This window comes from Pteronotus mesoamericanus, unplaced genomic scaffold (genome assembly GCF_021234165.1).
Source record: "Pteronotus mesoamericanus isolate MK-2021 breed Mesoamerican mustached bat unplaced genomic scaffold, CSHL_Meso_final contig_105, whole genome shotgun sequence".
Classification (NCBI taxonomy): domain Eukaryota; kingdom Metazoa; phylum Chordata; class Mammalia; order Chiroptera; family Mormoopidae; genus Pteronotus; species Pteronotus mesoamericanus.
Window position 1 is genome coordinate 15,977,132 of NW_026555006.1, and position 25,495 is coordinate 16,002,626.

The window sequence follows — 25,495 nt, forward strand, 5'->3', positions numbered from 1 at the left end:
GAGAGCATTATCAGTGAACTCCCCAGTCTTCAACTACGTTTTATGGAAAGATACCATTTTTATCATGTCCACAATTTTTAGTCCCAGCCATTAGCACTCTGCCTACTATATTAAGAAATTAGAGACAGAAGTATACTTTTTAAAAGAAATTTAAAGTACCTGTAGCCAATTATATTAGAAATTTATGGTGCGTGGCTTTTAGAAAACAGATGTTTTCAATAGTGACAAATTAGTAGGCAATAAAAATATTCAGGAGGGGATAACCACTTTGGAAAATATTTTGACTTAATAACAGAGTCATAACACAAGAGGTCATGTAGCTCTACATTCTTGAATTTCCTGAAGCAGGGACTTAATTTTTTTTTGTTCACTCCTATGTCTTCAGTATCTAGGGTGTAACTGAAAATTAAAAGGCATTCAATTGGTATCTGTAGAATGAATAATGGATGGTCATTTTTATAAAAAAAGGGCAATGACATTAAAACCATCCTATATATACCTAAATCGCACTATGAAATAACTACAATAGGAAAAGTAGGAGAGGTTTTTTAAAAGGTCCGTTTTAGCCACTTCCCATTTTAATGGTATAAAGGGAGTGCCTATCTAAACCAAATCATTTTCTTCCATTCATTCAAAACATAGTACATAAGCTCTGTGCTACATGCTGATAGAGATAGAATATGAATCAGGTATGGGCCCTAAGGCATTTACAATCTAATAAAAGTGATAAAACATGCATATAATTATAATGCAAGTACAAAATCGTATTTGCCTCCAATGAGGTATACAAAAGATGAGAGTTGCGATAAATATTACTTTGGGTGAGAGGAATAAGTAGAAAAGTCATGAAAGGGTTATCTGGATTAGGCCTTGAATGAGACGAAATTCAATAGAAATATATAGGCTATGTATGTGTAGGTGTGTTTGTGTCTGATGCAAGTGGAGAAGGAAGGAAGGGGTATTGGAACAGGAAATGCCCCCTGAGCAAAGTTCATTGTGAACAGTAACAGTGGAAAAGCATGAGGGATACACAGGCAATCCTAAAATGATTCAATTAGATACATGAAAGAAAGCAGAGTTAAGCTTTGAAAAAATGAAAGAGCCAGGCTAAGTATTTGACTTTATTTTTTAAGATTGTATTTATTTATTTTTAGAGAAAGGGGAAGAGGGGAGAAAGAGATGGAGAGAAACATCAGTGTGTGGTTGCCTTTCGTGTACACCCTGGATCACCAGCCAGGGACCTGGCCTGCAATCCAGGCATGTGCTCCTGACTTGGAATCGAACTGGTGACCCTTTGGTTTGCAGACCGATGCTTAATCCACTAAGCCACACCAGCCAGGGTCTAAAATTTATTATACAATCAAGAGAGTGCCTTTTTGAAGGTTTCTAAGCAGAAAAATCAAAATCATGCTTCAGAAAAATTTAGCTGTATATAGAACATATTAGAAACAAGAAGACCATTAGTTAAGATGTTATAGGAAGAGTCTAGATGAGAAACAATCAAGGCTTAACCTGGGGTGGCAAATGTAGAAAGAAATGCAAGATATAGCATTTATTAAGCACAGCTTTTTATTTTCTGTATTTTGATTCTTTGACATCTAGGAATTTGCTGACCCTGGAAGGCCTCCCCTCCTGAGGCTAATCAATTCCTATACACAGTAAGGACTCGCCCACAGTACGCTTTTCATATTCAAACCAACCATCCAGAGCCCAGACCCTCAACCACCTCCTTTATCAAGCACTCAGAGATATCACTCTTGGGCCACTGCTCTCATCACCCCAGACACAGGAACCAGACTTTAAGGATAGTCCCTATGTCCAGAGCCTTTTGGAATTATTCAAACAAAACAATCTTAAACCTGCTTATTCTGCTTTGCCTGTTCCTTCCTATAGAAACCACAATAAAGGTTCTTGCCTGTGTTTTTCCCTGGCTTGTTCAGTCTCCTAACTGGCCCTGGTACTTTCTCGTGTGGTCCCCTATGCGGTGTGGCATGCCATGCTTTCTGTTCCTAGGGATTTAAGCTTTAGAAAAAAATAAATTCTTCCTTTATGACAGTCATTTCCTTGTCCTGTGTCTTATCATGCCTCATTAAAACATCTCAGAAACCCCTAAAACAGTAGAGAATTGACAGGACTTGGTGACTGATAATAACATTGTCACTTAAAATTTAAATTTCAAATAACTTCCACCTATATTTCTCTAATTCAATCTTATAATAACCTGTGAGATATTCAATAGCCACATTTTACAAGTGAGAAAAATTAAGCTCAAAGAGGTCAATTTAAATGTTCAAACACTCAATTAACTCAGACTATTTGTTCTTGAGCAAGTTTCTTAATCTATTTCTTTTCTTATATGTAAGTTAAAGTTAATAATGGTATCTACCTCATAGAGTTAGGGTGATCAAAACTATGCTTCAGAAAAAGTAGCCTTCAGATTAGATTAGCTTTTACTTCTAAAACACAATGAGTTAAATTATAGACATGCTCAATTTAGACATCAGGACATCATGGTAGAGCTGTCTGGTAGCAGCTGAAAATAAAGGAGTAGAGTGAATTTTAAGAAAAAGTTAGAGCTGGAGATTCTGATTTGAGAATCTTTGCATTGAGATAATAAATGAACTGAGTCTCAAAATAAAAACCTAAAGATATAAGTGAAGCTAAAAGGGCAAAGGAGAGAAAATAGAGATAAAGAGAAAGAGACATTTAGACGAGTAATAATTAAGCCAGTAAACTTAGGGTTAAAGAGGGAAATTTTCAAATGCTGCGGAGAGGTGGAGAAGAAAGCCCATTAATTTGGTGGCTTTTGAAACCTTTAGGTAATTCATTATTGACCTTTGAGTAGTTTCCCTACAGAGATGGAGACAAGACTGAAAGAGTTAAAAAGTGAACAGATATACTTCTGGTGTTTGGTCTAAGATGCAAAGACCATGAAAATCCTCAGTCCTATCTTCACAACAAGAAAAGGCTGAGCAAACTGAACAGGTCTTCTTAGATCCAACACAGAACTGAGGTTGCAGCAAACCTGAAAGTGTGAGAGGCAGGAGGAAACAGGGAATCACAACTTACTGGAAACAGAAACTGCCACTGGAGCCAGCAACTGGTAGCAAAACTTAAAAGGGTAATTGACTAATTGCTAAAGACTGAATATAGACTAATTTTCAGATTATAAACTTCTGGGGGCCAGCCTTAGCAAAGCCCCCACACTTTCGTGGTTTATACCTCTGTGAGCTTCTCCAGGCTCATTAAGAGGGTTAGGGGAAAAAAAAACTGATAGTTCCAGCAGGGGTACAGGAAGTAACCATTTTGAAATATACCCAGATGTTCAGTTTCACTAAACAAGGGCCTGACCTCAAGGAAAACTAATTTACCAGAGCCTTACCAATGTGGGGTAGGGAGGAGAGGAGGGGGGAGAATACCCAAGTCTAAGTCCCTCTAACCTTTTTGTTACACCTTAGAAAAAAAACAAAATCTGAAAATCACTTATGAAGGTCACAGCCTAGGGAAAAAGGCCCACTGAAAGACTAAGACCTAATCATAAGAATATGGAACACTTTCTCTCCCTGCATATCTTACCACCAAATCAACAGGGCTCCTGTATAATAACAGCAGGTTGCAATGGGAAGAATTGTAAGGCTCATTCTATTTAAGAAGGAGCCTCTAGGGAAACCTGAAATACAGAGGAGATAAAAACAATAGAAAAAATTAAAGCCCTAGAAACCTACAGCTACAGCAAATAAACAACATAATTCCTAGCCAGATAAACATAAAACCTCACAGTAAAGGCTTACTTCTCTCAGTTCATATTACCTGATACAACAGGTTCAGCTTTCAACAATAAATTACAAGTCATACGAAAGGGCAAAAATCAGTCTGAAGAAACAAAGCAAGCATTAGACCCAGACTAAGATATGGCAGAGATTTTGGAATTGTTAAGAGTGGGAATTTAAAATAATTATGATTAATAGGCTAATGACTCTAATGGAAAAAGTGGATAACATGCTCAACAAATGAAAATTCTAAAAATCAAAAGGAAATGAATGAACATGTAAGTTAGTGGAATAAAGATGATGAACAGAGAAATGGGAGAAAAGCATTGAACAATCAATAATGGCAGTTTTTGCTACATGGGAGATTGCCCCATATTGTTAAGCCAATGGGAAACACCCAAAATAAGGAAAATGGGAGTGAAAAGTGGAAAACTGATAAATACATGTTTCATGAGATCCTTTCCAAGATCAAGTCCTAAAATAAGGGAGATGAGAAATAACATACTATTAGGTCAAACCATTGTAAACTTTAGTGTCTGTGAAATTGTTTTAATTAGAAAACATGGTTAACTCAAAAAGTTAAGGTTATATTCCTTCCCCTCTCCCACCCAATCCTTTCCTTAATAGTAATCTCCTATGAATTTGTCATTAGTTCAGAAATTCCCATGGGAATTTTTCTAGCACTCTGCCAGCTACTATGCCAGTTGTATGACTTTTTAAAAACTTTACATGAATTCAACTTAATTTTACCTTGAGATTTCCATACCTCCCTGTAAAGGCAAAAATCAGACAAGATGAAGAGTAACCAGTCACTTAAGTACAAACTCATTCATTCACTTGTTCAGTCAGCAAAAATTTATTGAGTACCTTCTTCATTTTAGGCAATAACAATGAACACAATAAAAAAAAAAACAAACCTCTGCTCCTATGGAGTTCCATGGCTAGGGTGAAGACAGATTAACAAAGTATCCCAAGTAGGACTAAGTTTTATGGAGAAAAATAAAGCAGTGTTGAGAAAGAGGAAGTATTATATGTATGTAGGGTGGTTAGAGGACTGATAAGGAGGCATGTCAAGGATATGAGTCATGAGGTTATCTGGGTGTTCAGTATTCCAAGGGACAGCAAATGTACACACCTTGAAGTAAGTGGGAAAATAATGTGCCTGATAGTATTGTGGAACAATATGGAGTGCAGTCAAGAGGATGAGTCCAAGGTAAGATACTGTAAGGCAATGTAAGTAGTTAGCTTTGAACTCTCTATATGAAAATCATGAAACTTCTAATGAAATAGAAGGCAGAGGAAGGTTTTGAGAAGAGCCACAGTGATTACTGTGTTGAGGGTCTTGGCAAGAAGACCATATATGTGGTTGCTGGCAGTGTTACAGTGATTTACATCAGAGCAGTAGCCTGGACTTATTTTCCAGGTGGAAGTGGTAGAATTGGCTGATGAAGTGGGGTATTAAAGAAGTCAAGGGTAACTCCAAGGTTTTTAACTGAGTAACTGAAAGAGTAAAAATTGCCATTTTACTGCAGAGTAGGTTAGAGATTAAGTTGTTTTGGATATGAATTCTGAGATACTGACTTTTAACTTTTGATGTTTGATTTTTTTTTTAAAGTCTGTTTCTTGGAAGGTGTTGGCTAGACACATAAACTTGTGAATCATCGGTGTATAGGTGATTTTTAAAGGGACAAAAGTGAATAGTAGGGGTTTAAAGACTACCCCAGCAACATTCCAATGTTTAGACACAGGAGAAAAGAGGAAGTCCCAGCAAAGTACTTTGAAAAGGATCCATAAATCAAAGGGAGAACTAGGGAAGAGTGGTGTCCCAGAAACCAAAGGAAGTAACTGAAAACTCAAGAAGTGATAAACTAGATCAAAGCTGCTGATGGGTGGGTTAAGAGTGAAACAGACACGGCCACTGAACGTGGCTGGGCAGCTATTGCTGTTGTTGACCTTCACGAAAGTTGTTTTGCTAGAGTGGTAGAATGAGTAAAAATCTGAATATCATTTAAGAGAACAAAAGATTCTCTCCCAAAAACTTCCAACAAGTCCTACTTGCTGGAGGAGATTGGAGAGATGTTCAAAGTTGGAGACAAGAAAAGGAAAAAAAGTCTGCAAGTGTGGGAGAGTGTTTAGGGAACTTCCGCAGCTTTGCTGGGCAGCACCAAGGATACACTTTGAAGGCATAAGCGAGACAAGAGCTCAGAGCTGTGTGCTTTTCTCCAGCTTCTTCACCTGTTGCAAAAGAGTAGAGTAAGCAGGAATGCGTTTTAAGAGAGGATGGTATGAGGAGGGGGCGGAAGAAAACCGCGATTTCAGAGCAAAGTAATTTTCAGTTTGGTGGCTCACAGAAGTTGAGAGGAGTGAACATATAGGCACTGCATGCAGACAACTACCTTGGGACTGCAGACCGAAAACATGGAGAGGTGCTATGAGGAAGGTTCTCAACAAACTCGGTCTTTTCTTATAGAGCAAGCACAGCTGCAGGGAATCTGAAAAAGGCTGTATTAAGGCCAAGGAAAGAGACACTGCCGCTGGGCCTGGAAACTTCGAGGGCTGCTTATTGAATCCAGATGCAGCAAGCGATAGGCTCTACAACGGTTCCCTCCACCACCCACAGGGATAGACTAAGGTTTTAGCGCCGGAACTTACAATCCGAGGTTCGGCTGCTTGCGACTGTCTACCGGAGAAATGGGCATGGTGGCAACTGGCTGGGAGGTGGTCGATCACCCCCTCCCCTGCCTGCTTCTGGAGTCCCTGTACCCCAACCCGAGGTGTTAGCGGCCAGGACTGAAGCACCGGAATGTTTGCCGGGCGTCATGGAGACGGTGGAGCCCAGGCTCAACAAGCGGCCGCGCGGTTGGCTGGCGGCTGGAGGCCGAGGAGGAGGGCGGAGGCGGAGGGGAGGGCAGAGGGTTGGTGGAGCAAGAGGAAGCTCGGGGAGACGACTAGAAGAAGGAGGCTGGCGGCCCTGGCCCAAAGCCCCACCCAGGCTCTGAGTCTCCCCGGCTGCAGGCGGATGGATGGGGCTTCTTCAGGCGGTGGCGGCAGCAGTGAAGGTGGCGGCGGCAGCGGCAGCAGCGGCTGTAAGTGCAGCCTCAATAAACCACCTCTCCTCTCCTAATCCTTTTTTGGGATGAGGGACTCCTGAGTTGTCCTCGGTCTCCTTTCTCTCCTTCCCCTCCCCCACCACAGAGTACCGCCCGGAAGACCCTTAACTTCCGGGGAGGGGCTGCAAAAGAACCAGCCCAGCTGGCCTTTCGTCCCAGAGTTGCGCTGGTGACCCAGGGCGCATGCGCAGCTCCCCTTCGTGGCCCACCCCCCTCCCAGCCCAGTCTTTTGCTTTGGAGGTGGCTGCGGCGTGCTGGGAATCCTCTGCGGAGTGAGTTCGCCTAGCCCTGTCTGTTCGCCTCCGCCCCTTTCTCCTGTCGGCCTCGGATCCTGGTCGGGGTGGGGCTAAGCTGACCTCGCCCCCTGTGGCTCCGCCTCTTTTCCCCTGTTTCTGCGGGTTCTGTCCCAGCCCGGGAGAGGCTACTGCTCGCACTGCAGCCCTTGTGGTGAGCAGGGTCCCGGGCAAACCATCTGTTTGGAGGGAGTGTGGGAGGGAAGAGAGACTCAGAGAGGGCATTATTGTGAGGGGCGGCGGTCCTCCCAGTCGGTGGAAAGATTCCTGGGGACAGATGCCTCCCCCGCCTTTGAATGGCCTTGTTCTTCAGCTTTTAGTGGAAAGATATCTGGCCCATAGCTCACCTCTGGTCCTCACTAGCTGTGTGACCTTGAGCGAGTCACTACCCCTCTCTGGGCCCCAGTTATCCCTCAAGCTCTCTCCAACGCTAAATTCTTAATTTTGCTGAAAAATGTTTGCAGTTACAAAGCTAGCCAGTCTTCTGAGGCTGCTTAGCTGAGATGACTTGGAGTTGACTGAACCTTTCTTAATTTATGGGTAGAATGAGATGTCCTATTTATTGGGTCACTTTTATTCCCTGACCATTGGTTACAAATTGCATGACACAAGATTAGTTAATGTTTTCAAAAATTGTCATGAGGTCCTTGTCCTAATTCCTGGTCATTAAAAAAAAAAAAAAAATAGAGACAGGGTAAATGGTGAGATTGTGGTATCATCTTCTCTGGTCTAGTTACTACTGAGGCTCTCTTTCCTTTGATCCAGATGGTGTGGTGGCTCGATTTTCCCAGTGCCTGGCTGAGTTTCGGACGTGGTTAAGAACCAACTGGTTGAGGTTCAATGCAGACAAGACGGATGTGATGCTGGTAGGCAGGGGCACACTTGGAGATTAAGGGAGGGAATATTCAAACTCCCTCAAGTAATATAAATATACTGTTCTGATATGTTCCAGTGTTTGAGAACCGCTGATGGGCCAATAATTTCCAGAGTTTGGGTGAGATATAAATAACATGCCAACAATATAAGAACTTTAAAAAAATGTCAGTTTTTGATAATCTGATAAAATAGGGCCACTGGATAGAACTCTCTGTATGAAAATTGTGAAAAGAAAACTTAAACTGTTCTTTGAAGAATCAAAAAGCTATATGAGTGTTTGGGCTGGCATTAACAATAAAAATCAAACTAACATAAAGATAATGGTGCTGATTGTCAATATAGATGAGGGGCTTCCAAATGCAATGCATTACTGCTTTGTAACCTGCATTCTGCATCCTGCCTACTAAAGTAATTCGCAATTTATCTAAAATGTCATTTTTAAAAGTAGGTGAACTTGTTTGGTATTTAGGTATTTTTCAACCAAATTAGTAGTTATCCATACATTTTTACCTGCACATGATGTGTAGGCTGTGACTTTTAAATAAAAATTTTAGGAAATGGTAACAAAATCTCAAAAGGAACTCAGGGACTCTGAAAGTTGTTAGCAATAGAATTTGTTTTTAGGGTTTTAAATGTGCTATATTAATCTGTTTTATTCAAATAAGCCCCAGAGTCTAAATTGTTACAAGTATTTTCTTGGTGCATTTTTGAGAAGTACCTTTTTGAGTTGCATAACAGTTTGTTTATACCATATGGGTATATATTACTTATATTTGAATAAGGTGTTGGTACTGAATAAAAGGTTATATTTCTTAGGATATGTAAATTTCCATAGCTTACTTGTTAGTTTAAGGTATTGGTTGAAGTAAAATTGTGACTTTGAAATGCTTTCGTTAACAGCAAAATAATAACTTGAGTGGTTCTTGTGTGTGTGTTATAACTTCTATAAAATTGTTTAATAACTTTTTAATGGAGCATTCAGTAAATTGCTTAAAAATAATTTCCCAATATAATAGCAGTTTTGAGTAGCTTAATGTGGTAAAAGTTGATGTTAGTTTCCCTGAAAGTAAGGAAGCCTTTAGGTGAGGAATGGGAGCTAAAGAGGCATTTATTCAGGCTTTGTATAGTGATTTTTTTGTTTTGTTTTGTTTTGGGACATTAGCCACAAAATCACATAAAATTGGAATTAACCACATTTTTTTTAGTTTAACTTAAATATGACACCACAATGAACAGAACTACCATTATGAATGTTACATTAATAAATACCATAAACCGTGAATAATTTCACAACTCATAGGTAATAGTGAATTTTCTCATGCTTTTAACTGTCATGTCTTGTTTTAAGCTCTTCTAGTATCAATTGGCTTTCAACATTTATTTTTTGTTAACCCAAGTATACAAGTAAACATTGACTGTTTCCATTTGAATACAAAGAAGACCACCAAAGAACTCAGGATAATGGATGGAAGTAACAAGGAGGTAGATACTGATTTAATAAAAAGAATGTTCCAAAAATTAGAGCTTTTAAAATTTTTATTTAAAAAAAAATTATTTATTTTAGAGAGAGGGAAAGGGAAGGAGAAAGAGAGGGAGAGAAACATAGATGTGAGAAACATCAATTGGTTGCCTCTCTGGTGCCCCAGTGAGGGCCAAACCCTCAACCCAGGCATGTGCCCTGACTGGGAATTGAACTGGTGACCTTCTAGTTCATGGGCCAATGCTCAACCAACTGAGCGACGCTGGCCAGGTCAGAGCCTTTTTTTTTTTTCTCTCCTAAAGAGCAGCTTCTTCATGGTACAGTGAGTCATTGGAGGTGTTTAAACATGGGCAGAAAAGATAAGTACTAAGTGGGGAAAGATAGTGAGAGATTCCTACCTAAATAATGGAGAAATTGACTAAACACTTTAAAGGTCCCATCCAACACTAAAATTCTATGCCTTAATTTTTACATATTTGATACTGAAGAGGTTAGCAAGAGTTTTGAGAAAGACTTGACTTTCTTTAAGGCGGCTCCTAAAATTTGTAAAGATAAGTAGGTCACTAGAATAAAATGGGAGTAGAACTGTACTGAATTCAGTAGTCATGTGTTACTGATGACTTACAATATTGGAGCTGTTTCTCTTTACTTTTAGAATCTTTGAACCTAAAGAAAAAAATCACTGAACCCACCTTTATAAAAATGGGAAGGAGAATAATGTAGAGAAGTTTTTTCCCCCTCTCTACCATAATGCCACTTAAAATTAGTAAAGTTAATACACAGTATTAATAAACTTAAAGGTCATCAGTAAGATGGATACCCATTCAAGTACCATGTTTTGCTATGTATAATGTGCACCCACGTTGTACACATTATACATGGGATATAATATTATGCCCATGTATAAGGTACACCCTTATTTTTCCCTCAAAAATTTGGGCAAAAAAGTGTGCATTATACACAGCAGATCACGGTATTTCTCAGACCTTGATTTTCCTGACAGTCTCTGAATTCATTGAGTAGTTTAGAAGGCTGTAGTCCCCAGCTTTTTATCACAGTTGGGATTTTTGTTGATGGTTTAACTGAAGAATCAAAGATTAAATGGGCTTAGGCAAGCAAACTATTCCTGTACCTTGCATTTTTGACAGCAATTAAAAATTTTCCTTTTGGTAGCTAGCTACATAATTTTCATATACCAGCTTTCGTATTTAAATGGAAAATCCTCCTTTATCCCCATGGTATTATAAAGCCTGAGTTTCTACCTCGAGGCCCCTTATTATTTTTATCTTTACCCACCTCAAGTCTATGTGCATCCACTATTCTTTGCCTTTATCTGTTTACATCGAGCATCTCAAAGTGAAAATTATGTGAAAAAGCCATTTTTATTTCAAGTGCTAAGGACTAAGGTAATTCAACAGGGTAACTTAGAAACTATATACCTAGGCTAAAATATTTATCCCCCCAAGGAATCCTGAAAAACACTTTTATATAAGTATTCTAAAAAATAAAATGAAAATACTGTACAGTACAGTTAATGGTAAAAATTGTTTGTAGATTTGGGAACCTTAAAGTTTTCCTTTCTCTTCTTTCCCTTGCTTTTCTTTCAGTAGAAAATGTGCATCAGATGTTTATGTTTAATTGGTTTACAGACTGTCTGTGGACTCTTTTCCTGTCAAATTACCAGGTAATGTCCTTTCACTTAGCAGCTACTTCATATACCTGTAAATGCACAAATATTATTGGACATAAGAATTTCAAGTTAATGTTGAATCTTTAAAAATAGGAAACTGCTTAACAGTCTACAATTTTAAGGGAATACAAATATCATAAGAAAACAGCCTCCCCCATATTGCATTGTAAGTTCAATGTTAACTTAAACATTTTATGTGTGCACACTTATACAATATATTGTAGTGTTGGCATTACATTTTTTGGAGAGAATGAGTAATTTTCATATTTAACTGGTTGATTTTTGTAGTCATTTTAAAAATTGCGTTAAGAAAAACCCTTGAACATTTGGGGAAGAAAAACTGTCTTTTTGAAATACGACTTTTAAACTGCTGGTTTAGTAAACTTCTGGTTTAGTAAAATATATGTTCATGCACGTTTTAATATTACTTTGGCACTTGCCAGTATTTGCCTGAGTAATAGAAGTGAAACATGTTTGTTATTTCGCAGTCATTGGCTCTGGCTATCATCAGAGTTGGCATTGAGGTCCATTGACAGTTCTAGGCCAATACATTACAATAAACTTCCAAATTGCAGTCCTTTCAGGCCTTGCAAATAAAAGCAAGTTCTCCCCTCCATGCAGTTAAGTCGGAAGTTACGTCCAACAAAGAGCAACTTTTCAATATTTCACATTTTAAAATTTTCTCGAGTGCAAAATTCAACCGCTGCACACTTACGTTGCTACTGGCATCTCAGAAGGTGTGAGGAAAATGCAATTAGACAGGAGGATGGCAGACTACCTAGCACAATCCGTTTTCTTAATCTCTGCCCAGACCGCTGAAATTTTGAACTACCAAATTTTACATTTTTCATCGCGAATCAACTGAAAGGAATATTTGTCAAAGGATAACCGCTTTCAAAGCTATTTGCCGTTGTTGCATCACAGCAACATCGGTTTCCAGCAAATGTACTTCGAAAAAGGCCTACATGTAAAATATAACGTATCTTTTTCCCATCGGTGTGAATTCCAGACGCAGTTCGTTTGGCCTCCTTCCTTGACTTCTCTAGTCTCTAGGGCCCTCTCTTCTGGCTGGACTCCTGCGCCCGGATCCGCTAGGGCTGGGGAGGCGCCCCTCTCGGAGTTGCCCACCTCCCTCCACACCCACCTTGACTCCGCCCCCTTTGCGCAGCACCCGGGAGGGCTGCGCGCCGGCCGTCAGTCCTGCTCCCGCGCACGCTGGCCTTTTCGCTCCAGTCCAGCTCAGCCGGGTCGCTGCCGCGTCGCCGCGAGGGGGCGGAGTGGGGCGTGGTGGGCGCGCTCGGGTGGCTCCTGCGCGTTCCCGCCGAAGCAGAGACGGCGGGATTCGAGAGGCGGCAGCGGCGGCGGCTGGAGTCCCGTTGCCGAGTCTCACATCCGGGTTCTGGCCGTGACCCATCTGCGGCCGCCGCGGAGATGTGACCCGTCAGTACGGCAAATATGGCGGAGGTAAGGGAGTGAGCTCCCCCTCCCTGTCCCGGAGCCGGGCACCCCTGGGCCCTGGCCGGGGAGGAGTGGAGTGGGCCTGGCTAGGAGAGGCCCAGCCCTGCCGGCTCCACTGCCCACCTGTTGTCCGGAACAGGCCGCGCTCTGGGCGGAAGCTTTTCTTGGAACTTAGTTGGGATGGGTGCGGGGGTGAGAGGGAGCGGAGGTGTAGTTGGACTTAGGGGACAGTTTGAAGGGTCGAGTGCTGCGCAGGACTGCGTGTGGAGAGGGACGGGGTTGGGGCGCCAGCTGAGCAGGGGCGTCTGTGGCGCAACTTCGCGGGCCGGTACTAGGGGCCAAGAGAGGAGCTGCTGCTTCCTCTTCTTGCGAAGTTTCTTCCCTCCCTAACCAAGATGCTGTTGCGCCCTTTCGCGTCACCCCCACCCGTTTGCTACTGACATCTAGTTTGTGGTGGTGGGGAAAACTTAAGGCAGGACGGCCTTGGATTAACTCTGTAATTTTCCTGATGGCGATAAAATGAGTTTGGAGAAATGAACCTAGCATTTCGCAATCCAGCCCTCTAGGTTGGGGGGAGTTTCCTCATTCCTCCAAAGTGTTCCATCCCCTGCCCTCAAGGTAGAACCTTTTTTCTCATTTTATTTCAGCAGAGTTGCTTTCTACCTCCCGCTCCCTGACTTCTCTGGCATTCGCCCTCCACCCCTGCCCCATTCCAAATCTCTATCCCTCTAATTTTTTTTTCTACCTTGTAGAAGATTTTTTTTTTTTCTTTTTAATTAAACGAGATCCCAAAGGCCCTTTCTTTAGTGGTATTTATTTTACGTGTTTGGGCCTCATATTGGTGGGCAACAACACTGTTTAATTTGAACCTTGTATATGTATGAACTGGATATTTAAATTTTGCCTTTCCTTTAAACCATAAACATCCGATTTTTTAAAAAACTTTTTTTTTTCTTACCCTCGGAAGAATTTTGTTACTCTTTACCTTTCGGCGTGCAAGAAGTGATACTTTAAGATTTTTATGTTTTCTTTGAGTAGAGCTACTCTTAACGATTGGTAAGGCATTTTTCTTGTGTAAATTATTTTTATAGTTTCAGAGGAAGCCAAAAAATAGATTCAGGAATAGGTGGTTCTTTCAACCATCAGCCCCAATTTTTGTCTGTCTTATTTGCTAAATGGATTCAATGGTGAGTACTTGCATCAAATCCATGATACGTAAACTTTGGGATATAGAAATACGATTAAATTATGGAAAATATTTTTGGAGGCCTTTTCGAGTACCTGTTCAGTGGGGATTATTTTCATTTCTTGGCTCTTGGTGGTTGAAGAATTATATTTCAATTTCTCATAAGTTGGAGAAAGCAGCACTTTGTATTTTACTTAAATGTGACTGGATTTATTTCACTTAGCTGAAAGAATTTTAGTCCTGGCAAATCTTAAGTGTTTTCTTGCTTGCTTATTTGTTTTTTTCCTTTGTATGTGGCGGGGGAAGGAGTTGTATATAGCTAGTTTTACATGTATTTTATCAAATAGTACTTAGCGATCAGCCTTTCAGTGAATATCCATTGAATAAGCAGCAGTGTGCTGTCTGGCATAGGTTTGAGCTTTAAGTTATGTTGTCATTTTTTTAAAACAAGATATTATTGAAGGAAAATAGCTTAGTATATGAAAATATGGTGAAATTTTAAGTTTTAAAAAACCTGACCCAGAAATTGTAACTGCCCAGCTCTGAAAACTTATATAAATGGAAGTATATTAACATTTCTTTTGTTTTAGAAATTAAAGATGGTTGCATTAGCGTGAGAGGAAAAGCAGCATTTTGAGTCACTAAGCATTTCCTAATATTTTCAAGTGCTTATTTTAGTTTTCTTAAAAATCGCATCGCTCCGAGAATGGAACTCTACAGTAGGAACACATGCATGGTTCAATTTCGAGAAGAAAAACTCTTGGCCCTGGGTGGTGTGCTCAGTGGATTGAGTGCATGCCTGTGAACCCAGGGGTTGCTGGTTCGATTCCCCGTTAGAGCACAGGCCTCTGTTGTGGGCTGTGTCCCCAGTGGGGGGCGAGCAGGAGGCAACTACACATTCCTGTTTCTCTCCCTTTCTCCTTCCCTTCCCTTATCTAAAAGTAATAAAATCTTTTAAAAAATTTTGTTTTAAAAAGTCTGAATTTTGTTTTCCGCATATTTTAGTAATCTGGTATCTTTAAAAAAATATTTATTTCATTTTTAGACAGGGAGCGGAGAGGGAAAGAGAGAGAAACATGGATGTGTGGAAGGAACATCCAGTTGGTTGCCACCCATTCATGTCCCGAACAGGGACGGAATCTACAACCCAGGTGTGTGCCCTAACCGGAACCCAATCAGTGACCTTTAGCTTTGCGGGGTAATGCCCAACCAGCTGACCAGCGGAGCCACACCTGTGAGGTCAATGACCTCGATTGTGTCTTTAAAAAATTCATTTTTTTATATTCTTCAATTACTTGTAGATTTTTTTTTTTAAATAGTGAATTTGGAAAAAGAGTAGAGTAACCTTCATCTGTGTGCCACCAAAAAAAAAAAAAAAAAAAAAATTAAAACAAGTGAAGAGGTGAAAAATAAAATTAACTTGTAACTTTCTGATTTCAACATTTTAATAATTAGGATGGTTTTAGAGACTGGTCATTTAAAAAATTGAAGGAGAAATGCTTTGTTTATAAAATGCTTTTACTTTTGTGTGAACTTTCAGGAGATTCATTCTTTATGATGCATGTGGTAAAATAATTCCAAGTGCTGGTTATTATATGCTTGGTTAAGTAGACCTGAGGATTGAAGTTAACTGGTGAAATAAAGTAAGTGTATAGGAATAATATGCATCTGTTCAATAAATCTGAGGGGAAAACAGGTTATGGAAGAAGCAAGTCTCCAGAGAAAAATGTAGGTATTATGCTTCTGGGTTTTTTTGTTATTTCCTACATAGGAGCATGAACCTGGCCTTGTTTTTTTCCTTTTTTTTTTTTTTCACAAAAACATTTAATTCTTGAATACGAATTTACTTTAGATATAAATAGAATACACCAATTTCTCATACTTGTCTGATCATCTCATTTCATAGTACGACATATGTATTCAGTGGTTCTTCAAATTGTGATAACACTGAAAGAGTATTTAGTACACTTAGAGCAAGGGTCATATTTTCCTTTTTTAAATACTTTTTGGTAATATTTCTCATTGTTTATTATCCCGTCAAGTTATTTATCAACATTCTAAAAGGAGGCTCTTCTAGTTACACTTAAAGGAAGGAAATTACAGAATAGTCACAATTTTATAAATGGTGAGAAGGAAAGAAGAAGAAATAGTTGATCCTTTGGGTGTTACAAGGAACATGGTGTAGGGACCACTGGGAAGAAACAATTTGCCTTTTATTTCAGAGTTTGTAAACACGTAAGGGACTTTTTCTCAAGGGAAAAAGATAAGCCACAGCACAGCTCAAGACCTATCTTTTCACCTAGGCCATATTTCTTATATAGAGAAGAAAATTTAATGGAGTTGCTTTTATCTGTTTTAAGTATTCTAGTATTTTCAAAAATGATGTGTAATCTTAATCTCTTTATTCACTATCACATCTGTCCCCTTGTTTTTTTTAAAAACATACTCCTTAGTATTTTCTGAGTCTATTTGGACTTTGTTTTTTATGGAAATGGAATCATTGTAACTGCTTTTCTTGATAGTATTAATTTCCGCTCTAAACAAAACTTGTTTCACTACAGTGAATTTCAGTCTTAAATCTCTATACTGGTAATGGAATTTTTTTTTTAGTATTTATACTTAAGAGCTAGTAAGGATTTATTGAAAGTAATCAAGAACACCAATGCATGAGATTCCTTAAAAACCTTTATTCAGAAGAAGTAATAAAATGCTTGAAAAGGTAGGAAAGGTTGGTGGGAAATATATAGAAATGAATTAGTTTTAGAGAATTCTTGTAAGTGAAACTAATCAGTTTACCAAATAATTTGAAAATAAAACATTGCCATTGAAACTTCAGCATGTCTTTATGTAATTAGCTGTATAGAAATTTCTTGCTTGAAGTCCTGATTGAGTATGTATACGTTTCACAAGATCTGCAAATAGTTTCAAAATTCATTGCGATGATTAAATTGTTCAAGAACCATTCTTTGCTTGGGACCCATTCTGTTTGACTTATTCTGTGGCTTAGAAGAATGACTTATAATTATGGTTATGTAGATATGAAATTCATCAAGAATGTGCCCCCAGAAAGCTTTTGGAAATTGAGATCCTCTCTTCCCAATAGTCCTAAATTAAAAAAAATAAATTTAGAAGAGTCTGTTAAACATACTAAACAACTCCTTAGTAGTGTATGTCTTCTGAGAAATTCATAATAAAAGTAAAGAACTTTGATCGCAAAGGAATTTGAGCTTGAAGAAATTTAAATCTTAGAGAAAATGAAACTAAGCAAAGAGTTTATGTAATTTGTCCTAGGTTGTGCAGTTTAGTCTATGGCACAGTTAAGACTGGAACCTAGGCTTTTGAATTCTTAGGGTTTAGCTCTCCTTGCCTTTCACATTGGAGTAGGGCCCCTAGCTCCTTCCTGTCTACTATCAGGCCCATCTGTGTGAGAATCTCTGATTTAGTGCCTACATTACTAAGTAGGTAACGATAACACTTAAAAAAATGGTGGTGCAATTAGTTTGGGCGGGGGGGGATTAATTCAGACAGTTATGCTCATTGAAAATATGCTTTTGATTGCTTGGAATTAAAGAATCTAAAGATTGCCTCATGTTTTTACTAATTACTAATTTTTTAGTAATGATAATAATCTAATTGATTTTTTTCTTTCTCCCAATTTAGTTTTCTGGTGTATGGGATATTTCTCACCGTGTTCTAGAAAGATACAAAATAATTGGAACACATCTGAGGCATTAAATATTTGTTACAAGTATTAACTTTATTGACTTAAATTGTATACTATATGGGTCAAGGTTTAAAAATGCCATAAAAGTTAGAGTTCATTTTTTAAATTTGATTTAACCTACTCATACTGTGTGTGTGTGTGGTGTTTTGTTTTCCATCTCAAATAATTATATATGTACCTAAAAGAACACTAAAGAACACTAGGTTATTTTTCAAAATTATAGACTTGTTAAAGGAAAAATAGTGGCAAGTGCTAGGTTTTTTAAAAATCAAATAATTAAGAAAATAAAAATGTCTCGTAATTCCACAAGACAAATCTCCACTGACTTTCTTTTTAAAATAATGAGTAATGCTTGCAAGTAGTTAGAAATTCCAACAGTACAGAAAGTTATAAAATGAAAGAAGCTTTCCCTCCACAAACCATTCCTTAGTGGTAACTGTTGTTAACAGATTCTTGTGTATCCTTTTGGGAAAAAATTTTTTTATGTATAGTCTAGCCCAATGTACTCCCTTCCTCCACACATTTCTGTGTCTGTGTGCATCTCTCTCCACTGCCCCCCATATATATATATTTGTATTTTCCCCCAGTCAGTGCAAACAAGATTTCTCATTCTTTATAATGGATTAATTGGATCAATAGTATACCGTTGCTTGGAAGAACGGTATTTTACTTCTGACTAATTAAATGATGGACATTAAAATTTTTTCCCCAACTTTTGGCTATGAACAACTTTGTGGTAATAAACATCTCGTGGTAAAGAATATTTTGGTGTTCTTTATTAGGCATATCGGTAGGGTAAGTTCATTTTGGCAAAATTATATCCAGAGCAGTTAAACTAACTCTCGTTTCTACCAATAATGTATGCATGCATTATATAGATATATATTTTTTAATCCTCACCCAGTGTTGTGTTTATTGATTTTAGACAGAGAGGAAGGGGGAGAGAAAACTAGAAACATTAATGTGCGAGAGAAACATTGATTGGTTGCTTCCCATCCTTGCCTGACCTGGGATCAGACCCACAACGTTTTGGTGCACTGGACAGTGCTCCAACCAGCTGAGCCAACCAGTTGAGCCATCCGGCCAGGGCATGAGTGCATTTAAAATATATTTTAATCTCCAATGTAAAGTCTTTACTGCTTACATTTTATAGTTTGAACTTTTATTAAAAATAGATACTGTTACAAGTGAGTATATGGCTTCAGTTTTGCTTTATATCTTTTTAAATCCTTACCCAAGGATATGATTATTGATTTTAGGCAGAGAGGGAGGAGGGAGAGAAATATTGATGTGAGAGAGAAATATCAATCAGTTGCATTTCTTAGGCACCCCAACCAGGGACCTCTAAACCTTCATCCTAGGCATTTGCTCCGACCTGGATCAAACTCGCCACTTTTCAGTTTCCAGGATGATACTCCACACTGGCCAGGGCTGTATGGCTATAGTTTTATTATTTTTTCCCCTCCTTCCCCTTTCCAGTTTACTGTAGTCATTAATGGTAGATATGGCAGTTTTCCTGGAAGGTACTATTAAAAGAGATGCCAGTTCCTAAGGAGACATGGATAATACGTGACAAGTGACAACTCAAAGTCACATTTTAAACTTTCTTTGAACAAATGAAAACCATTTAAAAAAGAAGAAGAAAGTAAGGGTAATGGAGAAAGGAAATGAAGAGAAATTTTTTTTTTTTACATAGTTGTTTCCACGGGAGGTAAAGAAGGCATCAGGCCCTTTACTTCTGCCTTCTTCACCTACAGTGGAACCTTGATCAAGTCACTTTATCTCCCTGGGTTTACTAATGTATAAAATGAGGTAGGTAGGGCAGGTTATGTTTATGATAAGTAACTATGCACTTGAATATATGTAGTCCTATATAAATGTAAGCTAGTTTTGCTATTTTAAATACCTAAATAAAAAATGCCCTCATTCCATACTGAAATATCATGTATTATGATACTAACCTCATATATTTGAAAGATTATCATTTTGTTTCTTGGTTGACAAAAGTGGTTTATAGTGTAAACTTTTAAAATGCCAGCTTCCCAGAAGCTCTCTATTTATTTATTTAATGATCATTGTTAATTTAGTTAATGATCATCTTTTATTTAATTGGATATGATTACTTTCAAGAAACTGTTATTCCCCACCCTCCCTAAACCAGTACAATAGAAGTTTATTTTAAATATGCAATTCTAAAATGTATATATGTAGGCAAATGACCCAGACCTCCTCTCTTCCTGTTCTATTCTAGATACATCATCAGCCAAATGATGGCTTTTGAAATATTCCAGTTATGTCTGACATAGTATGATGATTAATGCTATATTTGAACTCAGGGAATTATATTTTATGCCAGCTATACTTACAAATGCCACCAGGCCTTGTGATATTTATTATCTTAGTAAATTGAAAATATTTTTGGCCTTTTTCAGGACCTTAAACCTGGTAACTATTTACCAAGAAAACAACAATCAATATAGTATTTATTGGCATTTAGTACTGTTTGAGGCCTTTTACAAACTAAAGTATACAGACACCATCACCATTCAGTATCTGATATTACAAGTGTCTAACATCAGTGAATATATGCCATTTTTTCCTCAGTAAAACAACTTATTTTTATTCAGAAAGCCTTTTTTATCAAAAGACTATTAAATGGAATAATTAGTGGAGTGTTCAAAAAGAACTAAATGCTCAAAGAACTATTTCTTTTAGCCTACTAATTTGAAAGAAATGCTGATTTTTCTTTTTTATGCCCTGCACATCTGTTTCAAAAGTTCACTAAAAAGGATTATAACAGCAATGTAAAGCTACTCAGTGGACAGTGAACCTGGGACCAGATGAAGATAGTCATGAGCATTGCTGTAGCCTTGCACAAGGGTTGTTCTTAAACTTGGGAAGTAAAGTATAATTACATAAAATAAAAGATTTTTTAAAATACTGATTTGTAATCATTTGTGTGGTCGGTAAATTTATTATCAGCCAGAAGTGTGTAGCTCTGCCTGAAAGAAGTTAAGCAAACTAGAAACCATTTTTTTGGTTACATTATTCTCTTCTCTCACCCTGCTCTTCAGCTTTGCATTAGAGAAACTGAATTAAAAAGTAGCACTTGTTTTTTATTGTTGGGGCAGAGTAACTTAAATAAAGATGGTATCGCTTGAAAATGTGCAATACTAACCACTCAGTTTTTTGTTAGAGCAAGGCAGTGCTGTAGGCAAGAACCATTCTCTTGTAAGAATGAAAAGAAAATAATATAGGACCCTTGAAAAAATGTCTTAAAAGAACCTAAGACACCATGTGGAATTTGGAGTGTATACTTACTACAATAGCGTAATGTGGACAGTTTTCAAAGTGGAGTTTTGATGCCTACCGTTTGAAATATTGGGCACATTCCTCATTTCTATTTTGTTCTTGCCTCTCTGTGCCATTTGTTAGGAGAAAGAAGGAAAATACTACAATAATATCCCCCTTTCTCTTTGCTAGTGCTTTTGGCCTTCCAGTTTCTCTGATTTCTGTTGGGCACTAAATATTTAGATCTGAGTGAATAGGCAAGGTTTTAGTTACAAAGTTTGTATCATTTGAAGCATCTTTTGAGTCTGTTACTGAATTTATCTTATGGGAGTTTATATTTGTAGATGACTTGATTTTAAATGAATTAGATAAAACAGCCACAAACTCTCAAGTGGTGAAATTACTAAAATAAGTTGCTAACAATTTTATCTTGACATTTTTCCAGAAACATATGGTTAAATTTATGAGAGGTAGAATGGCGCAGAAAGAGCATTACAATTGGAAGTCTTTGTGATATTCTATCAGATAATTTAACCTCTCCAGACTTAGCATGAAAGGTTGCTAATTTTATGATAATTTACAAATATGTAGTCTGTTAGTAAAGTTAACATAATGTACTGTTTGGTGCTTAAGTAACATTTTAATTTTTCCTTCTGCTTGCTTGCAATATAATTTTTAGTTAAAATAATGTCCTAAATTGTTCTTGCATCCATTCTCATACATTTTAAGCCATAGATCAGCTTGATAGCAAACCTTGTGCATAGTTTTCTTATATTGATAAGAGGGAATATTTCAGAAACTTTCAAGACCTAAATCATCTCTTTGTAACCAACCATATATGTTATGAGATTCATTTACCTTTAAAAACAATCAGTTCCATATTATTGTCTGTCTCTAGATTCAGGAGTGTTTCGAATTTTCCTATTATGTGTAAATAGATGTCAGAGGAAGGATTGTATGGGAAGTTTTCATTTGTCTTAGACAATTCAGACATTCAAACTTACTATAGTTTTTGATGTCATATTAGTCGTTGAATAATTCCTGTAAATGTTTGTAAAGATAACTGCACAAAAATGCTAATTTTTCTTCTTTTCTCCCCCCTCTTAGCCATCTGTTGAGTCTTCAAGTCCAGGTAAGTATTTTCTATATTTTTTATAACCTGAATTTGACTAACATTTGTCCTATTAGTTGCATAAAGGCTAGAGGAGTTAGACTATCATCTGACTTGCTTTTCTTCTGAATGCTTCTTTTCTCTGGGGAAAAAGAAATGGATGAAATATTTGACTGCCCATGAAAGTACAGGTGAGGCTGCTGTGAGTTCAACCTCGTGACTATTTGTGGGTTCTTTTTCTTTTTTTAAAAAAATTTCCACATGTATTTCTCATAGTTTTTAATTGCTATTTGACCTGAACTATATATGAAGTATACTTTTAAAAAAGGAATTATTAACTGCTTAGAAATATTTGCTTGTATAGGAAATTCAGAGTATTTTGAGAGAAAAATTGTTTAAACATTTAGTGAAGAAAGGAAAATAAAATAAGAAAAACATTCAACAAATGAACATTTAATGTTGTAAATTAAGGAAGTTATTTTTATATTTGAATAAGATCAGTTTTTATCCTCTGGCCATACATCTTTGGATATTTGTATTCTTCAAGTACAATACTAATTCATTTTTTTTTTCCCTAACTTAGAGGTGGTTGTGATTGTTGGACCAAATCTGGGCCACAAATGAGTATCATTTTGTTTGGCCAGGGTAGTGATCTTTAAAAATTTGAATATTTTATATAAAAATCTGGATTTAGGCTTCTCATGATCAGTCAAGAGATTCCAGCTCCACTGGCTACAGCATTTCTGTGGCAACAATTGGTTGGAGCTAAATAGAAGTCAAGGAGGAGTTTGGTACCAGTCTTTCTCACTCAGTGTTCTGGGACGTGACTGAGAGAGTACTGCCTTCCGTAATGAAGTACTTGGATTAAGGGACAGCCTAATATAGCTGAAGAAGAGAAAGAAAGGGAGCTCTCCGAGGCATTATAATATTTCACTTGAAAACATCTTAGATTTAGTTATGCTGTATTACTGAATTTTCCAGATAAATGAAGCAATCACCTTTCTTTGTTTTAAATTTTAGAAAGTTTGTAAAATGCTTAATATAACGTAAGGCTTTTTTTAATGGATCAGGGTTCTTTTCATGAGCATGTATCATTGTACTCTGTGTAGTATAATGCATGAAGTGGGTGGGGGGGTGGCTAGAAGACCTCTAGAGTCATTCTAAATTGACAGTTGATTTTGTCACGTTTATTTCAACTTCCTGGTTTACAAGTATGTTCTGGATGGTTGAAATTGGAAGGAGTCTGACCTCAGATAAATACTAGATTATTGTGTCCTTTACAAGACATGGAGTTGTTTCTAATTTCTTTTTCTTTTAGACATAAATCATTTTTATTGAAAAGATAGGTCTTAGATGGTTTTTGTTAATATTGGGGCATTGCAAATAGACTGAGTTTTAGATATTCTATGACTCTTTGAGACATTCATCAGGCACTACATAGGTACATAAAAATAATTTCTCCAAAAATTATATTAATGAATGACTTTCTCAGTTCCCATTGTACTGGAATCAGTTTAGGTTGAATTGGAAGAATAGTAGAGCTTGAAGAATACAAATGTCTTTGATGCTCTTTACTACTTGCTAAATTCTTATACAAACATTGAATCTTTGGTTTATCTTTTGAGATAGATAGTGTTTCTTATATCAGGCTTTTGCCAAAGGGAATGTTTATTGTTCTTATCAGTAATACTGATAATTAGGCAATTAACACGAGTTGGAAAAAATTAAGAATAGAGGCTTCATGTAAATACATGTTTGGTCCACTGGTGAAAGGCTGTGTCCTTTGTAACATCTACACTTTGGAATTTATTTTAGTGATAACAGTCACATGACCCAAGTTAAGTGGTTTGTCTGGAGACTCCACCATTGTAAACCAATGTGGAGGCACAATACAAAGTTTAACCTATAAGACTAGTAGCCATTAGAGGTGGAGATTTAGAGATGGGAGGTAATAAAGTGATTTAATGAGTGCACATGGTATATTATAAACTGAATTTATCTTTTGAATGTTTGAAATAATGTAAGGTACTTTTTAGTAATTTTGCAGTATGTTATTTTATGACGAAGCACTGATACTGGCTTTAACTGTGAAACATAATATTTATTTACACAAAGCACCAGATTCCCTACACCTAATAATTTATTTTTGAGACTTTTTTTTTCCTCCATAAGAGACAGCCTAACAATGGGACTTAGTAATTAACAAAAAGGAATAGGATGATTATTTGGTCCCAAAGAACAAGGTAAAAAGAAATCAAATAAAACAAGTCAAAATAAGTCAAGAAAAAAATCAAAAATTTATTTTAAAAAAGTACAGTACATATGTGAGGAAAGGAATTAAAGAAGGGAGAAAAGGTTCATACACACTATTTCATGTGAGAGAAGGAAGTGGCAAGGCTTTAAATATGAAAAAAGAGTGACTTTAGGTAAGTTATATAACACTCATGATTTGGTCTGTATACTTGTGAGCTTGTTTAAGTTTGTAAAGTGTGTAAGTAGTTACAAATTAAGTCAAGTTATTTTGACAATATTTGCATCTAATAGGGATTATATTATGACTAGGATAATAGTATACAAAGTGGTTCTGTGGAGTTTTTTTTGGATATTTCTGCATATAAGGGAGAAGGAAAGTATAGTATCATCTGTAGGAATACATAATTATTGACTGAGTGTCCTAGAACATTGCTAGGTGAACTGAAAAGTTTTTGGAGTGTTTTCCATTAAAAATTGAGAAAGAAGGGATAATGATTGGGACAGAAAAGCTACAATTAAATTAGTGGTTCTCAAACTATGCAAGTCCCTCATGCAGCAATGAAGTGCCCTACTAAAATTATGTCATGGTTTTCTTAATTTTCAAAAGAAATTAAGATAATATACTTTTCTAAATGTTTTTCTTTTATAAATCGTTGTAAAACTTCGATAAATTTAACTTTTATATTATACCGTAGGATGATACCTGATTTAGCAATTAAATATTTAGTTATTTTATGTTTAATATCAATATTTTATTATGTTCCTCAGAGGGTACAATGATTTCTAAGTGTTTTTGCCATCTGACCTGGCTTGCTATTCATTCATCATAGTGAACATAGGTTTTCTTCAAGTACTCTTTGAGGCAGGATACCTACTGTTTTTGAGGTTGTGACTTACAGGAGGCTTAGAGTGCAGTAAAAAGCACAGGCATTGCAATTAGCAGGCTCAGGATTCAATTTCTATCCTTGTCACCTACTGGCTCTATGAGTTTAAACAAGCTACTTAAATCTCTGAGCCTCAAGTTTTTCTTTTTGTTCTTAGTAGGATTGTTTGAAGGTTAAATGAAATAATGTATGTGAAGTGCTTGAGCATAGTACAGTATTTGGCACATAGTAAGCACTCAAAAAATGGTTCTAACTTTCAAAATTGTGGGAGGTGACAAAAACCTGGAGCTTTTAGTCTGTATTTCAACAAATCAGCATCTGTATGGCTTTGTTTTACCTATTGATTCTTTTACTGGAGTGAAATGGAAG

General features: G+C 37.3%; 2 protein-coding genes across 9 annotated transcripts in view; one reads left to right on the forward strand and one right to left on the reverse strand.

The window, feature by feature from the left end:
* Positions 1 to 6,591, reverse strand: part of DNAI4 (dynein axonemal intermediate chain 4) — an 89,060-nt gene extending 82,469 nt beyond the window's left edge. Inside the window, 2 exon segments of the mRNA XM_054572654.1 lie at positions 6,423 to 6,534; positions 6,537 to 6,591. Coding sequence (XP_054428629.1) covers positions 6,423 to 6,534; positions 6,537 to 6,591 — 167 coding nt within the window.
* A 96-nt stretch (positions 6,592 to 6,687) lies between these two features.
* MIER1 (MIER1 transcriptional regulator) overlaps positions 6,688 to 25,495 on the forward strand; it is a 56,680-nt gene continuing 37,872 nt past the window's right edge. Inside the window, exons 1-5 of one of the 8 annotated variants that reach the window (XM_054574421.1) lie at positions 6,688 to 6,856; positions 7,939 to 8,039; positions 10,533 to 10,639; positions 11,129 to 11,213; positions 21,986 to 22,010. In XM_054574421.1, the coding sequence (XP_054430396.1) occupies positions 6,790 to 6,856; positions 7,939 to 8,039; positions 10,533 to 10,639; positions 11,129 to 11,213; positions 21,986 to 22,010 (385 nt within the window). In that variant the 5' untranslated portion in view covers positions 6,688 to 6,789. Of the gene's footprint in view, positions 6,857 to 7,174; positions 7,328 to 7,938; positions 8,040 to 8,125; positions 8,168 to 10,532; positions 10,640 to 11,128; positions 11,214 to 12,510; positions 12,684 to 13,748; positions 13,865 to 21,985; positions 22,011 to 22,143; positions 22,181 to 25,495 lie in introns of those variants that run through there. The other 7 variants (XM_054574429.1, XM_054574384.1, XM_054574402.1 and 4 more) reach the window with 7 other exon arrangements.